The sequence below is a fragment of the Centroberyx gerrardi genome, chromosome 13 (genome assembly GCF_048128805.1).
Source record: "Centroberyx gerrardi isolate f3 chromosome 13, fCenGer3.hap1.cur.20231027, whole genome shotgun sequence".
Classification (NCBI taxonomy): Eukaryota; Metazoa; Chordata; class Actinopteri; order Beryciformes; family Berycidae; genus Centroberyx; species Centroberyx gerrardi.
Window position 1 is genome coordinate 10,717,617 of NC_136009.1, and position 14,784 is coordinate 10,732,400.

The 14,784-nt window shown below is 43.7% G+C and overlaps 3 protein-coding genes across 4 annotated transcripts in view; 2 read left to right on the forward strand and 1 right to left on the reverse strand.

Moving 5' to 3' along the window:
- Nucleotides 1-14,784, forward strand: part of cdc73 (cell division cycle 73, Paf1/RNA polymerase II complex component, homolog (S. cerevisiae)) — a 103,030-nt gene that overhangs the window by 67,608 nt on the left and 20,638 nt on the right. The window lies entirely within an intron of this gene.
- Nucleotides 405-6,972, forward strand: LOC139926118 (protein crumbs homolog 1-like). The gene is made up of 8 exons (XM_071917710.2): nt 405-453; nt 1,108-2,079; nt 2,948-3,498; nt 3,635-3,800; nt 4,603-5,515; nt 5,641-5,682; nt 5,833-5,955; nt 6,720-6,972. Exons 1-8 carry the CDS (start codon nt 405-407, stop codon nt 6,970-6,972), a joined length of 3,069 nt encoding a protein of 1,022 aa, XP_071773811.2.
- On the reverse strand, nt 8,478-14,299 carry LOC139926119 (uncharacterized). Of its 2 annotated transcripts, none has more exons than XM_071917712.2 (10): nt 14,164-14,299; nt 12,272-13,492; nt 12,074-12,179; nt 11,244-11,391; nt 11,055-11,102; nt 10,558-10,635; nt 9,948-10,085; nt 9,732-9,815; nt 9,452-9,502; nt 8,478-9,336 (listed from the first exon to the last, which is right to left on the reverse strand). In XM_071917712.2, the coding sequence occupies exons 1-10, from the start codon at nt 14,180-14,182 to the stop codon at nt 9,226-9,228; spliced, it is 2,004 nt and encodes a 667-aa protein (XP_071773813.2). In that variant the 5' UTR covers nt 14,183-14,299; the 3' UTR covers nt 8,478-9,225. The 2 variants fall into 2 exon arrangements, with proteins under 2 accessions (XP_071773813.2, XP_071773812.2); XM_071917711.2 differs by having other exon boundaries at nt 12,272-13,495.

A 14,784-nucleotide genomic window follows, 5' to 3' on the forward strand; every position in this document is an offset into this window, starting at 1 on the left:
TGTACCAGTAGTACAGACAGATTGACTCTGTGTGTGTGTGTGTGTGTGTGTGTGTGTGTGTTCATGTGTTATTGACCATCCACTGTACCATCACATTGTTCCATCAGGTAGGCCTCTGCTGCCTCTTACATAAGCCTGCATGGGAACTCTGGGGAAGATGTTTGCAGTCGCTCAAATTAGCCTTCTGAACCCCTCCCTCTGCCAACACTCAGTTTGTAAGACACTGTAAGTGCATTAGCTTAATCCGTCCTATCTGGCATGTAGCGATCCAAGCACTGCAGTAAACAGTGGACACATGCATGGAGGAGCAGAGCTGAAGATGGATTTGTTCACACAAGTATTCTCCAGCCTTCTGTGAGCTAAAATGAAGACAGAATCAAACATCTGTTAATGAGGAGGACACAATGTTGAGATTCAGTGTGCGTATTTGGATTTTATGGTTGCTGTATGCAGGTAATCTTGCTGTTCTTGAATTTCCAGTATGTTGCAAATGTGAGACAAGTAGTATTTGCAAATGCTTCTTGTTATTTCTTTTAGCCTACTTAGGAGTCAGATGTGGTGTTTTGCCAGATAGGTCAATACAATAAATTCGAGAAAATTTAGATTATTTGTGATAATCAACCTACCTGGCAGTATCGAAATTGTTCTCATGCGGCAAATCATTCTTACCTGTTGCTCCATGCAGACTAAAGCGAATGCTAAAAAATATTTGCAAATACAATCTGGCTCATGTGCAGTATGTTGTGGATATTCATAGGTAATATAGTATTTATAAGATATTATTGGGATTATTGCATATTGGGATGCAAGTGGCCTAAGTTTGCAGGGTGCTGCCTGTTTTCTCAAACACAATTAGAACCAATTTGGTAAAATTTGGTGAGACTTACAAAAAGTGGCAGAAAAAAAGTTCCCAATACTAAATTTATATCAACCAAACATTTGAGTATTATTTGAAAAAGGTTTCTTGTCTCATCTTTATTCTGGTGGCAAATAGCTCAATAAATCTGTACTACTACACTTAAATGCAGCCTACTGAACCCCAGTGACACATTAGTTCAAAACCTGCATGTAGTTTCATTTCTAATTGGTATGTAATTCTCCTCCTAGGCACTTTCTCTGATGAGGACATCAATGGATGTGAACAGCAGCCATGCCAAAATGGTGGCACATGTGAAAGCCAAAATGGAGGTTTCAGATGCCTTTGCTCCCAACAGAGCCAAAATGGGCGCCTGTATGGTGGGGAGACCTGCACAGTAGCACTTTCGGGCTGTGATGAGAACCAATGCGAGAATGGAGGAATATGCTCCCCTCTACTTGTAAATGGTCAGCACACTTACACATGCATCTGCCTTGCTGGCTTCACGGGCCCGAGATGCCAGACCCCCACCGTCTTCTCATTTGAGAGCCGTGGCTACATGTACATAGAGACTCAGCTTCTGCACCCGGAGGCGCCTCTGGATGTTACATTCAGCTTCAGGACAGGGTGGCCGGTCGGCACCCTCTTGCAGCGCAGAGTGGACGACCTGCTCCTCAGCATCGAGCTGATGGACGGGCACCTCCGCCTCCGCAGCCTGAGAGGTCAAGGGTCTAGCACGCTGGTCCAGGAGCTGCCAGAGGATGTGTCCAACAACAAGTGGCACACGGTGGAAGCGTCGCTGGGCGCCGTGGTCAGCCTGATCAGGCTGCTCTGCACTGAAGGGGGCTGCAGCAGGGGCACCGGCACAGGGATCCAGCTGCTTGAGCGAGCCTCTGATCTCCCCGAGCCTAGATCACTTCGCCAAAGCCTCTTCATAGGAGCGGTGGGGCTGAGCTGGGGTTTGGGCAAAGCGACGGATGAAGCAGACCTCCCTGCTGCTTTTCTGGGCTGCTTTCGGGACGTGTTTGTGGACTCACATCTGGTGGTGCCTGGTGCAAGGCCAGCGGATTCAGATGCCCAGGCAAACGTCACCGTGGGATGCAGCGACAAAGACAAATGCGATGACAGCCCGTGTCAGAACCGAGGCCGCTGTGTGAGCCAGGGCTGGAGGAGCTACATGTGTGAGTGCCGCAGGCCTTATGAGGGAACCAACTGTGCAGAGGGTAAGAAGGACAAAGGGAAGTGCAAGCACCAACAATTTCAAAATAAAACGAGATTCTATATTTCAAAATGAATCCATCTAAAAACTGTGGGGGCCTGATGTTTATTTTCTTTTATTGACTGTGGCATTTACACCTTGAGAAATGTGATTTCTGTAAAATAGAATTACTCTCAATTCCTGGAAGACGTATGCTGAAAAAAAGAATGCAGCAATTTCACACGCTAGTGTACACCTGCTCAACTCGTAGGTCAAGTCAAGTTCAGCTTCAGTCTCGTCACTGCAAAAATCTCAATAGATAGCTCCAGAGGGAGCCACCCTACAGGAAGATAAACTTTAAAGGAGCTTAAAGAGCCAATAGAAATAGAACATAGAGTTCAACCACACAGTCATGCAATGAGGAGGCATTCAGCGACACCTGGGCCAAGGATTAAAGAAACGTGGGATTCAGTAGCTGACATGGGATACCTTCACTTTGAGGAATCAGGGAGTCTTAAGAACTCGCGCCACAACCTCCCGCTGTCTGTTCCTGCCATGTATAGTAGGCATGTAGAGGCATTTTCGGTGGCTACCATCTTGAACAGCTTCTTCTTTTCAATGGACTGAATTAGAATAGAATAGAACGCATCTTCATTATCAAACCAAGGCTGGAAATAGTCCATAATCTCACCTTTGAAAGAATAAAAACAAGTAAAAGCTGAATAGATGTGTCTGTCTAATGCAGTTTAAACTGTTTTATTTAGTTATTTAATAGCTGATTGATTGGTCTATCTGTTGAATTGACATCTGTTGAATAGACAAATTTTTCATTTCATTGCATTACGTGACTCTCCCTATTTAATGTCTTTCTCTCTCTTCCTGTGCCCGTACAGAGTACATCACTGCCAGGTTTGGAAACAAAGACTTGGAGAGTTATGCTGTCTTCTCATTAGATGATCATCCGGGGGACACCGTGGCTGTGTCCATGTTCATCCGCACGAGACAGTCCGGCGGCCTGCTCCTCGTCCTGGCCAACAGCACCAGCCAGTACCTCCGCCTGTGGCTGGAGGAGGGCAGGGTCAAAGTTCAGGTCAACAATTTCGAGACCCTGGTCGGTCGTGACTTGGTCAGTGACGGCCATTTCCATCTGGTGACTGTCAAGCTGGAAGGTGAGGTAGCCGTCTTGTTCCAGTCAGCCCAGAGCCAAGGCTCCATCCCCATTAGGCGTGTCCAGGCCCATCGTGGGGACCTTGTCTACGTCGGGGGGCTGCCAGACCCGAGGCCCTCTGCCTCATTAGGTGGCTACTTCAAGGGATGTGTGCAGGACCTGAGGATCAATAGCAGACGACTGCAGTTCTTTCCCATAGCGACCTCAGTGGGATCCTACAACCTGGAGCAGCTCATCAACATTGCACAGGGATGCAGCAGTGACAATGCCTGCACCGTGAGTGGCAGAATTGGTTATCTATCAATGCAGTGATATCAATATAATATCTGTGATTCCTACTCTGTATTGATCTTGCCTGAGGAGGTCTTTGTAGTACAATTGACGATTGATTTGAACTGTTTACCTTCATCAGATCAACCCCTGCCTCAACGGGGGAGTGTGTTACTCCATGTGGGACGACTTCATCTGTAACTGCCCCCCCAACACTGCAGGGCAGCGCTGTGAGGAGGTGAAATGGTGTGAGCTGTCTCCCTGCCCCTCCACTGCAGTCTGCCAGCCCCGCTCTCAGGGCTTTGAGTGTGAGTGTTTTGGGTTGAAGAACTGCTGTTTGTCTTAGAAAGAACATTGTCTTAAAAATACATTGCCACAGAATAGGATCCATGTTAAGCATAGTATACTGTGTATAGCTATAATTACTATTCCTATCTCAGTCCTAAATATTGCCAAGGAATAGGATCCATGTTAAAAATAGTATACTATGTATAGCTATAATTACTCTTCCTATCTCACAGTCTTAAAAAAAAACATTGCCAAGAAATAGGATCCATGTTAAATATAGCATCCTGTGTATACCTATAATTATATCAGCCCATTTCTGAACTTGGTGTGTATCCACTGAAGGGACTGTCTGCGGTGTGTGATCCCCCTGGGCACCCATTGGTGTAGGCACTGATTAATTACAGTGCGGTTAATTACAGCAGGGACGCAGAGTTGAGGCAGGGACCCTACACAGGATTCCCCTAAATCATGCTAATCCCTGGTCAGATTAAGTCTTCCGCCACATGCCTCTGGAAGTTTATGATGATGAGTCTTCCTGGAGATGTCACATGTTCACCGACAATGACCCAGCAGATCACATAGTGTTGAATTTGTCCACAGTCTGCTTTGTGTATTATGCAGTTCAATGATTGGATAGTTATAGGAAGGATGAGTGATTTATTTTAGCATTGAACCTCTGGACCAAATGAAATGAGGGGTAGATAGAAAACTGAGGAGTAAATAAGAAACAATGTATAATAAAAGTGACTCTCCCATATTCTTGGATTTTTTTTAAATAACAAGTTGCATCTCTAAGTGGTCTCTTCCCTCTCTCTCCTCCAGGTTTGTCTAATGTGACACTTGGGAGAGACAGCGGCATTTTGTCCTACCGAGGCAATGGGAAGATCAAGCGCAGCCTCAGCAGTGTCTTCCTCAGCCTCCGTACCAGACAGTCTGATGCCACCCTGCTGCATGTGCAGAAGGGCTCTGCCTACCTCACCGTCTTCCTCCAGGACTCCCACCTGCTCATGGAGCTCCAGGTTGACGAGGATTCCCCAAAGCTGACTGTACAAACCCCGGGTCCGATCAGCGATGGGGAGTGGCACACTATTGAGCTCGGCATGGAGAACCAGAACCTCCAAAGCTCCAGGTGGATCCTGGTTGTGGACGGAGGCAAAGAGGAGCTCCAAGTGTCCGACACCACCGCTGGGAACCTGGACTTTCTTAGGGAGGGAGCGGACATCCTCCTGGGGGGATTGGGGCTGGACGCTGGAGGGAACCTGGCCGGGTGTCTGGGCCCCGTGGAGATCGGAGGGCTCACTCTTCCTTTCCACGGGGACACAGAGCTGAACCTGCCCAGGCCTCAGGAGGAGCAGTTTGTGAGGGTAAACGGCGACGCTCCCCCGCGGTACGGCTGCTGGGGGGCCAGCGTTTGCGCGCCCAACCCTTGCCAGAACCAGGGTGCGTGTGAGGACCTGTTTGACATATATCATTGCGCGTGTCCCTCCGGGTGGGCAGGGCGACTGTGCCAGGACCCGGCAGACACCTGTGCCTCCAGCCCCTGCGTCAACGGCAACTGCACCATCCTGTCTGAGGGATACGAGTGTGTGTGCGAGTCGGGGTACAGCGGCACCCGGTGTGAGGTGGAAGTGGATATGTGTGAAGGCAGCAATTGCAGCAAGGGCGCCACATGCCTCAGAGGCTTCCAGAGCTACGCATGCCTCTGCCCTCAGAACCTGACAGGCAAATACTGCGAGTGAGTTGCTACACGGTTTATCAATAGCTATATCAATTACATTAACAGCAAATTTACAGCAACACACCCCCAATGTAGCCTAACCACCCCTGAGTCGTACTGATGTCCAAACTATTCTCTTACAGGGAGAAAATTCCTGAAATCCCATGGTACATTGAGACAATTCCGTAAGTGCCACTACACAAAATAAAGAAACGTGTACATTTCCATTGCTTGACTGAACCAGCTGAATCCTCTGTGAATGAAATTCACCAATGCCAGATCGGAGGGCATTAACATTGTATCACACATGGATGTTTGTTCTTTTGTCTGTCTAGATTTCCTGCATTGCCTGTGTCTGCGTGCGGGGGTACAAGATGGAACTACAGCTGCTTCAATGGAGGGAACTGCTCCGACGGGAACAACACCTGTCACTGCCTGCCCGGTTTCACAGGACAGTGGTAGGCCATGCATTATGTTATTTAATCCTCTTTGCTCCCATTAGGGCACGTGCTAAAGTTTTCCATTTGGCTTTATATATAGCAACATTTCCAAAGTGTTGTCAGCATGTGGCATTACACGTGAGGCTCATTAGTGCTCTTGGGGTGTTGGTCTTTTTGATATCCAGGCACCTGTGCCGAGTCATTAATGAACATCCTCTGAATGGATATAGTAATATGACAGATAGGAATGTCATCAATATGCTGTTATGGTATGAGGCGGTGATACAGTCCACATTTGTCTTCATATTTCTCAGCTGAGGATCAAATCCAGCCCATAAAGTCTTTGTTTTCTGATGTTTTTCTTGTGATTTGTCCTTGTTAAGCATCTTTTGACTCAGCTCCTTCCTCTCCAGTATACAATACAATACAATAGAGCTGTATTAGTTCTGTGTAAACAAATTAAGTTTACACATCAGTAAATCCAATTACCATGCTTATTATGCTTTTCTTTGCCTATCTCTTACACACACACACACACACACAAACAAATACACACATAGTCTGATTCTCATATGCATTGCATTGGAGTGCTCCACCCACTGTGTTAACCGCAGTGCTGCACCCTTGAGGCAGATCAGGGTTCAGTGTCTTTTGCATGGACACTTTGCTCAATTTGTTGGGAACTGTAAAAGTAATACCAAAGACCAGCCCTAATTTCAAACCATGCTTTTTGTTGAATGTGTACGCTATTATTGTTCTGTTCCTCTTGATTTGCTTTCCAGGTGTGAGAGGGATGTGGACGAATGCGCCTCAGAACCCTGCATGAATGGAGGCTTCTGTGTCAACCTCGTAAACAGCTTTGAGTGTATGTGTGATTTAAATTACTCAGGCATACACTGCCAAATAGACGTCAGCGACTTCTACTTGTACCTCTTCTTGGGCCTGTGGCAGAACCTGTTCCAGCTGGTGTCCTACCTTGTCATACGCCTCGATGATGGCCCAGAAATCGAGTGGGCCTTCTACCTGGATGATTAGGCTCATCCTCGGCTATGACGATGAGAGTGGACTATTGGCGTAGCGAGAGGACCAACTCGGTTTAAAGCTACGCTAGGCAACTTAACATGTTGGCGGCTCCAAATGCCAGTGAGTGGTAACTGTTTGAAAAATCAACTTCAGTACCTAGAAATCATGTAACATCAGGTCAGTAAACTGCACACAGCATGTTTACCAACCCGGCGATGGCTTTATACCAAAGGATACCAAAGGGACAAGTAGAGTTAGGTATTGTTAGGATTTAATAAATTGTTCTGAGCCATTTTTGATTCTTCTTATCAATCTGATCCTTTATTGATTCCCCTATCGATTCCTACTGTATAAATTGTCAGGGGTAAAAGACTACATACAGCTTTAGTGGAGTTAACTTTGTTTTATTGTTCAACAAAGACATTGCTGTGTAGTTACTTTTGTCTCAGAATTACGTTTCAAAACAGATGAGGCACATTTGGCATAATGCCTTACTCAAGAGAACACAATACAAGAACAGGTGAAAAAAATTCAAGTAATTGGATTTCCATTTGTATTTACCACTTTATTTGGTCACTCAAGTGTGCTCTACCTCTAATATTTCCGAGTGCATTTGAAGGCAGCATCTACTTGCTACTGTTGTGACTGTTGGCAAGGTGCAGAAGAAAATCTAGGAGATAATGAGGTAAATATTGGACTTTTGGACCCACAGTGCAATCCTTTGGCTTCAGAGCACTTGGATTATGCTGTTTGGAGTAATTTTATGGTCATTTTCTTTCTTTTTTGGAACTCTACAGAGGCAGAGGACGATTAGGGCCACATTTGAACAATTTGAGTTCAAAGATAAATCGGAGAATTCTGAGAATAAAGTCAGAATTCTCCATATGCTAAGTCTGTGTTTTGTTTTGGGGAAGTTCCACTTATGAAAACATGGCCATCAACCGCAGTTCTGTGAAGTGCAGTGAACAGGAGGACCACAACTATTTCTGGAATTATTACAACAAAACTCATCCAATGAGTTCACAAGCCCAAAACAGCAACAGAGATGGAGGAACCCTTACTGCATTGAAAATGTGATTATATGCAATAAATGTAACTTTATGTGTTAAACTGTATGTCATTATAACTAGTGTACTGACAAGGTCAGTAATAGAAATTTAACCTTTTGTCTGTTGTGAACAGATTTATCTAATGGTTTTCATACTGAAAACCACAGGTTAGAGAGGTGTCTTTGTGCCTTAAAATCTCCTCTTTTACCTGGAGCACTATGTTTTCTAATCCAGTGTATGTTTTATAATATAACTGGTCAGGGACACATTTGCATTCAGTTATATTCTACTGGAGATTGAGAAAAGAAATGTCTATAGTTAGGAAATCATGTGTATTTAGAAACTGTATATTGTATTATTGTATCCAAAACAAACCCATGTAGGCTATTCTGCATGCAGTGCATACAGAACCTGATCTGTAAGATGAAGGACGTAAAATAAACTTTGTAACATGTTTGCAAACTGACTGGTTTTATTTCAAACTTTTATACATATAGCCACAAACAAACAACACTAATAAAAATAATACTAATGATCTGGACGTTGATTCCATCAGTTCAACAACTTTCCTCTTCAAGGTGCCAGTGGTAACAAAATACATACATAACTTCAATTCATTCACTCTGCCAATTGGTTACCACAAGGATGACAATGTAAAATTAGTCAACTTCTTTCTTTAAAAAAAAATAAAAATAGTGCAAAATGTCTACTGATCTAGAAAATAGATGGACCATGCAGGATTAGATCCATCTAGAAAACACAAGCTTCATATTCTGTGTGGTCAGTCAATTCAAACAAACAGCTCTGGTGGTGCTTTACTGTCTTCAGTAAAAGTCCAATCTAATATATGAACAATAACAAGATTTGATTTTTTTTTCACATGCTTGGTTAAATATAGATTAAATAAATACAACAATCATGTAATGATCACGGTTAGGATTTTGCCCGCTCAGCACTAGACGCCACACCTGATACAGGAATCACACTTTCCGACTAGGGTCAGCCATACTAAGAATGTGCTCACAGTACTGTAATGCGTTCAACAAGTGGCACGGACCAATGAGCGCCGCTTGTCGGTCAGCTACAGAGCAGTAATGCAGCCCTACGTAGAAAAAAAAAGTGTGGGGTGTGATGGTTTCCCACCCAGTCGTAAAGCAGCATTTATCGGTATTACATATAAATAAGTGGTGAGGGCTTTGGAGAATACTGGCCAGCCCTACTCATGGAGCTCACAGTCACACAGCTCTTTGTAGATCCTCTTTCGTATCCTTGGTATGTCCTTCTGTGAGAAATGGAGAGGTTTCGCCAAGGCAAGGCATCTACAATACTGAGAGACAGAGAGAGAGAGAGAGATTAATGATTTGATCACAAAATACAAAAAAAGAAATCATAGAGAAGTAATATATACACATGCATTTTAGGTAGGAAAAGCATGCTGGTACCTCTAAGACAAAAACTCCACAGTCATTTTCATTGGTCTGTTGTGGAATTCCCTGCAAAGGACAGTAGGGGGAGACAGCAACACATCAACTCAACACCACACCACATCCTCCACCCACATCAAGGGCATGTCCAGTGAAACTCCAGCAGGCGGCACTGTGGCGCTGTGAGGCTGGACATGGCCCATGACAAATCTATTGTGTTCCTTTGTGTAACCAGCTGTTGTGCTCAGAATAAAAGGCATATCATTTCAAATACGTAGGCACACAAATCAGCACAAACCTCATCACATGACACTGTCCACCCGTTCTGAAACGCTGTTTGCTGCCTCTCTCTTGCCTCTGTCATCAAGTATTTCAGGATGTTCTATCGTAAGCAAAGCGTAAAGAAAACATTTTTGTGATAAGAGACATGGAAGAATGATGAATGAATAAAAGCAAGATGGTTGGAGGGCGTCATCGTGGGAAGTGTTGCCAGTCACATGAAATCTGTTGTTACCCTTGCAACCTTCTGGAGCATGTTGCCTTGGGAGTCGTAGAGGCAGATCCTCTTTTTGACCGTGTCAGCAGTCACCAGACACCAGTGAACCTCCAGATGTATGGGCACCAAGAGCAGGCTCTTAGAAAACAAGTCCACCTGCACAACAGGAGACCCAGGGAAGCCGTTAAATCCACTCACTCACTCACATAGTTATAGGTTCTCATTTAACATATAACATTCTCATTTAACATTCCCATCCTAGAGACTTTGATTTATTATGTGGACTTCTTAGCATATTAGCATGGCTATTTTATCTAGCATATCATCGCTATCAGATGAAAAACTCCTATCTCCAAAATGTCAACTTTTCAGGAACTACAAAAAACAGGCTTGTTTTTAGATTGAACACCATGCATTTATTAGCTAAGCTTATGGGGTTCTGGAAGAGTTTCATAAACCCAAGGGTCACAGAATTTTCTCCACCCATAAAGGAAGATGAGTTAAAACTAAATAATCACCAAAACTGGGGTTATGATTTTCTTTTCACGACAACAGTGATCTATATTATGAGTAATGTCTGGATAAATTATCATAAATCAGAACACACCACTCCTATCTTAGACCTGACCTGCTTTGTCCATCTCTTGACTCCCTCATATCCTTTGGTCACAAGCTGTCGGTGGAAGAAGCTGTTGAGAAAATGGACCTAGGAGTGGAGAAAAGAGGGAAAGAAAATTCAACTGTGATGATGAAATGAATATAATCTAGGCCTGTGCAATTCCATGTGCTGTTAAAATCTCATTCCAGTCAAGATGATGACACTCAAAGACACTGGGAGGCTTAAACAGACCTGGGCCAAGTAGTACATACAAATAATATGGATGGAGCTTGACAAATAGGGCAATTCAGTGACAAGTTTAGCAAGTTTAGATTACAGGCAAATATTGCAAACTTAATTGACTATAATCTTCTACAATGTAACAATTCAAATGTACAATATTTGAATTGTCCTGATGTAGTAACACCCAACCCATCTAGTGCTCCAAGCAGGATAAAACCAAATGCTATTTGTAAGTACTATCTTAGCCAAGTCTGCTAACTAATCTACACGGCACTGAAAACTACCTTATGATGGGCAGATTCCGTAATCAGTTCTCCATACATGTTCATAACCTTGAAGAATAACAAACACAAAAACCACATCAGTTTTAAATATACCAATCAATTTCTACTTAAACATTAAGGCTTATCTTCCAGGCATACATCTTACCACTCCAAAGTGTCAACGATTTATATGAAACGTTAGATGCCAACCTGGTCGTTGAGCCAGTTCTGATCCGCCAGGGTCGACAAGTCGTCCAGTGTCAGCATGTGTTTCTTGTAGACCACGCGGAAGGAGGGAACAGGTCTCTGAACCATCGCAGCTTGGTACTTTGTAACCTCTGAGAAGACTGCATTGATCCTACAGGGTGGCAAAATATAAAATGATTGCTCCCAGAGTGACATCTCAACATTACTGACACTACACTGGATGTTTGAGCTCAGAGCACGCACTTACAACCTTTGAAACAATGTAACAAGAAGTGTCACATTCACTGTCAAGTGATTCAAAGTGATTCAAGAAAGTGGCATTTAAATTGTCTTTGGATGCAATATTTGTTTCTATACTATTGGTTTTCCTTTTGAGGAAATTACATCTATACCTTGGATTAAGTTGTTAAATCTGTCGCTTCTTTTTCTGTTTATGATTTGGTAGCCTTGGCCATCTCCTCAGTTGTTAATTTGGCTGTGTAGCAATCAAAAATTCATGTGAGAACAGAGGAACACTTTGTATCCAAGTCCACAAAATAAAGTCAAATAGAATTCAACTGTCAAGTGGTCTCACAAGCAACTCGACACATTGCCTCCTTTTTGTGCTGAGACTTCAATAAGGTCTTATTTGCCACTCCTACATGACAGACCAGCATATGATATTTTGCATATTGCCATTTGGTGAACTCTTTTAGAACCGAAGCAGCATTGTGAGTGCGTACATGGATTCCCAGGGAGAATCAAACCTCAAAGTCTGGCAGTGCAACACTGTACTCAAGCAACACAGAACCACACAAGACTACAAAACATGACCACATGGATGAAGAAGTTACCTGTCAGTGAAGTCCATGTTAAACTTCCTCTTCAGGTGTCTCAATACATCGCTCTTTTGCAGTGGGATGAAACTTCCATATATTCTATAGAAGTCATTAAGGAATTCTAAGAGAGATTGAAAACACGGCACTCAAATCACTATGAAAACCAGCAAAGTCAAGCAAAATATGACAAAAACAATAAAACAGTGGGTATACCATGGATGTGGGTTGTCAGTGTTTTGTGGCTGACGTCGGTTTGATGCTGGCTTTGCATCTTTTTACTGGCAAAGCTCTCAACAGTATCTCTGTTGGTAGCCTGGTCCTGAAGTGGAGTGACAGCAGTACATTGTTCTGATGGGCCAACGAGTTCATACAGATTCTGGCCACCATGCCTTTGAGATGGTAACGTTTTCTTTGGTATGTGTTTATCTGTGATTCCCACACATATATCGCTGCCTTTTCCATGTCTTTGAGACGGTACTGTCGTCGTTGGCATGTTTCGATGGGTGGTGCCCACACCAACATCAGTGACAGTGACCAGGTTCTGCAATAGGTTGGTAGTAGTACATATGTCTGACAGACCAGTAGGCTCACACAGCTTCTGGAGGCAACTGTCTTTGTCAAGCCTGTCCTCTGAGCCTCCTTGAGTATCACATCCAACAGCTAGAGGTGATTTTCTCTCTTGTAACTTTTCCAGGCTCTGTGGGCGGTGCTTTTGAACTTTCCCTTTATGTGTCTGTGACTGTGTCTTTAAACCGGGGCAGGGGCTGGAACTGATCAGACAAGCTCCTCTTTCTCGTTTCTTGGCTTTGAATATCCAGAAACGGCATTTCGCCCTCCTCCACTTCCTCCACATCCACAGCTGTAATTTACAACACAAGCGTCTCTTGGCTCGCCTAGAGGGATGGGAGACTCCCTTAATAGAAGACATGAATCTCCTCCTTCTGTTGAGGTCTTTGCTTTGCTTTAGTGGCTCTGTGGTTTGCACATGAGTGAGAGCCTGACCATTGATGAGAACGAAGGATGGGGGGTCATGTGAGAGCACGGAGTTGTGGCTCTTCTTTTGGCTGCTAGGAGGGCAGGTCTGAGGCATGCAGCTCATATGAAACAGTCCTGAATCTGCATTTTCTTGCGGCTTCCCTGTGACAGAGAGGCACCCAGTTTCAAGATCATGGTCCGCTGTCCGAGGAGGGACTGGAAATAGGTCTGGTGTTCCTGTGTCATGTTTAACTTTGCCTGTATAGTTTGGGTCGGCTGCTACCAGCTGCTCCAGTGTAGACTTTGAGTGGAGAGGGGAACACTTGCGTCGCATGTTGGTGTATTTGTATGACCACCCACTCCTTGGCAGGGTTTTCATACTCCCCTTTGTTGCCCTTGTATTCGTTTCTGCTTTTGATGGTTTCCTCAATGGGCAAACCACACACGCAGTCCCCCCAGCTGCTGGAACAAAGAATGGATGTGTTACTACATGCTGGGCTATACACTCTCTGTTTAAAAAAAATACACACTTTTTCCCTTTTCATTGTTTTGTCTGGATTAGAAGATTTTGGTCGGTTTTCAATTTCAATGATGTCCGCTGTTGGGTAATATGGTTAATTAGGTTACCTAGGTCATATCACTGTCACTGAAGATCATGCTTCACCCAACAAATACCACAATATGTGAATTGACCGTGGGTTTACAACTACAGAAAATACAGTCATATGTGTCTTGGGGCTGCACGACAGGTTTCTCACTAGGACTTTCCAGACTTTTGGGGCAATTCAAAAGCTTTTCAAGGCCTGGAAATGACCAAATGCATTTTCCATACTTGTCCAGGCTTTCCAGACCCGCATGGGATCCCGGTTAGGTGACTCTGTCCTACCAAACAAGTCCAAGTCAGGTAACAAGTCACTGAGCTGTTACACTGAGCCAGGTTAGTTGAATATTCTCTTCAGGCTGTGAAAACCACCAGAACCACAACATGGCTCGTAATTTGAACCGAGCTGACACGACTTCTCCTTGACACGTGTTGTCCTAACTAAAGTCCCAGCTAACTTCAGTTTACTAACACAACTGTCCGTCGCAAATGGCTAGCTAGGCTACCAGCCCAGACCACCTCGGCTTACCGTTACTCGCTTGCTTCATCGAGACTTTTGAGTGGGACGAGCCGTCATTGGGCAATGAACTATCATGTTTTACGTCCTGATATAACTGAATTAGGAAACTATTTATTTACCACGATGTTCAAAGGTTTGCCCATCTCGAACGGCAGCGCATCTACTGACGTCTCCATTGCACAGTCGCATGTAGACTGCGTCACTTGTGCCCCGACCAATCAGATTTATCGCTCCTTGCTTTCTGTAACATACATATTAACATTTTTATTTTTATTAATTTTAACATGTAACATTTTTATTTAACATTTGAAGTTACTTTTACTTTTTTTTTTTTAAATTTATTTATTTATTTATTTTATCTCTGACATCCACTGTACTGTACTCAGCTTACTCTGGTGTTATAGAAAGAACTGTCATTGCCAGTTTGTTGTATTTTTGAAGAAAGAAAGAAAACAATACATATTAACATTCCTCTTTCTTATGTTGGAATAACTTAAAACTTTTCATAAAAGGATATTAAAAGTGACAACTATTGTGTATGTTTGCATAAAAAAAAAGGACAAAAAAAATAAAGAAGGCACTATGAATGTGTTGTTTTGGGCCAGCAACATTTTGCTGCAGTCACGTGAA

What these genes read in the sequence shown, in the direction of transcription:
- LOC139926118 (XM_071917710.2), top strand. Translation starts at nt 405, where the DNA reads ATGTTGAGATTCAGTGTGCGTATTTGGATTTTATGGTTGCTGTATGCA. An exon ending in GCAGTGACAATGCCTGCACC is followed by an intron (nt 3,499 to 3,634) that starts GTGAGTGGCAGA and finishes TACCTTCATCAG; the next exon opens with ATCAACCCCTGCCTCAACGG. An exon ending in CCCGGTTTCACAGGACAGTG is followed by an intron (nt 5,956 to 6,719) that starts GTAGGCCATGCA and finishes TTTGCTTTCCAG; the next exon opens with GTGTGAGAGGGATGTGGACG.
- LOC139926119 (XM_071917711.2), bottom strand. An exon ending in AACATGGACTTCACTGACAG is followed by an intron (nt 11,392 to 12,073) that starts GTAACTTCTTCA and finishes GCCACCCTGTAG; the next exon opens with GATCAATGCAGTCTTCTCAG. An exon ending in GTGGAGTTTTTGTCTTAGAG is followed by an intron (nt 9,337 to 9,451) that starts GTACCAGCATGC and finishes TCTGTCTCTCAG; the next exon opens with TATTGTAGATGCCTTGCCTT.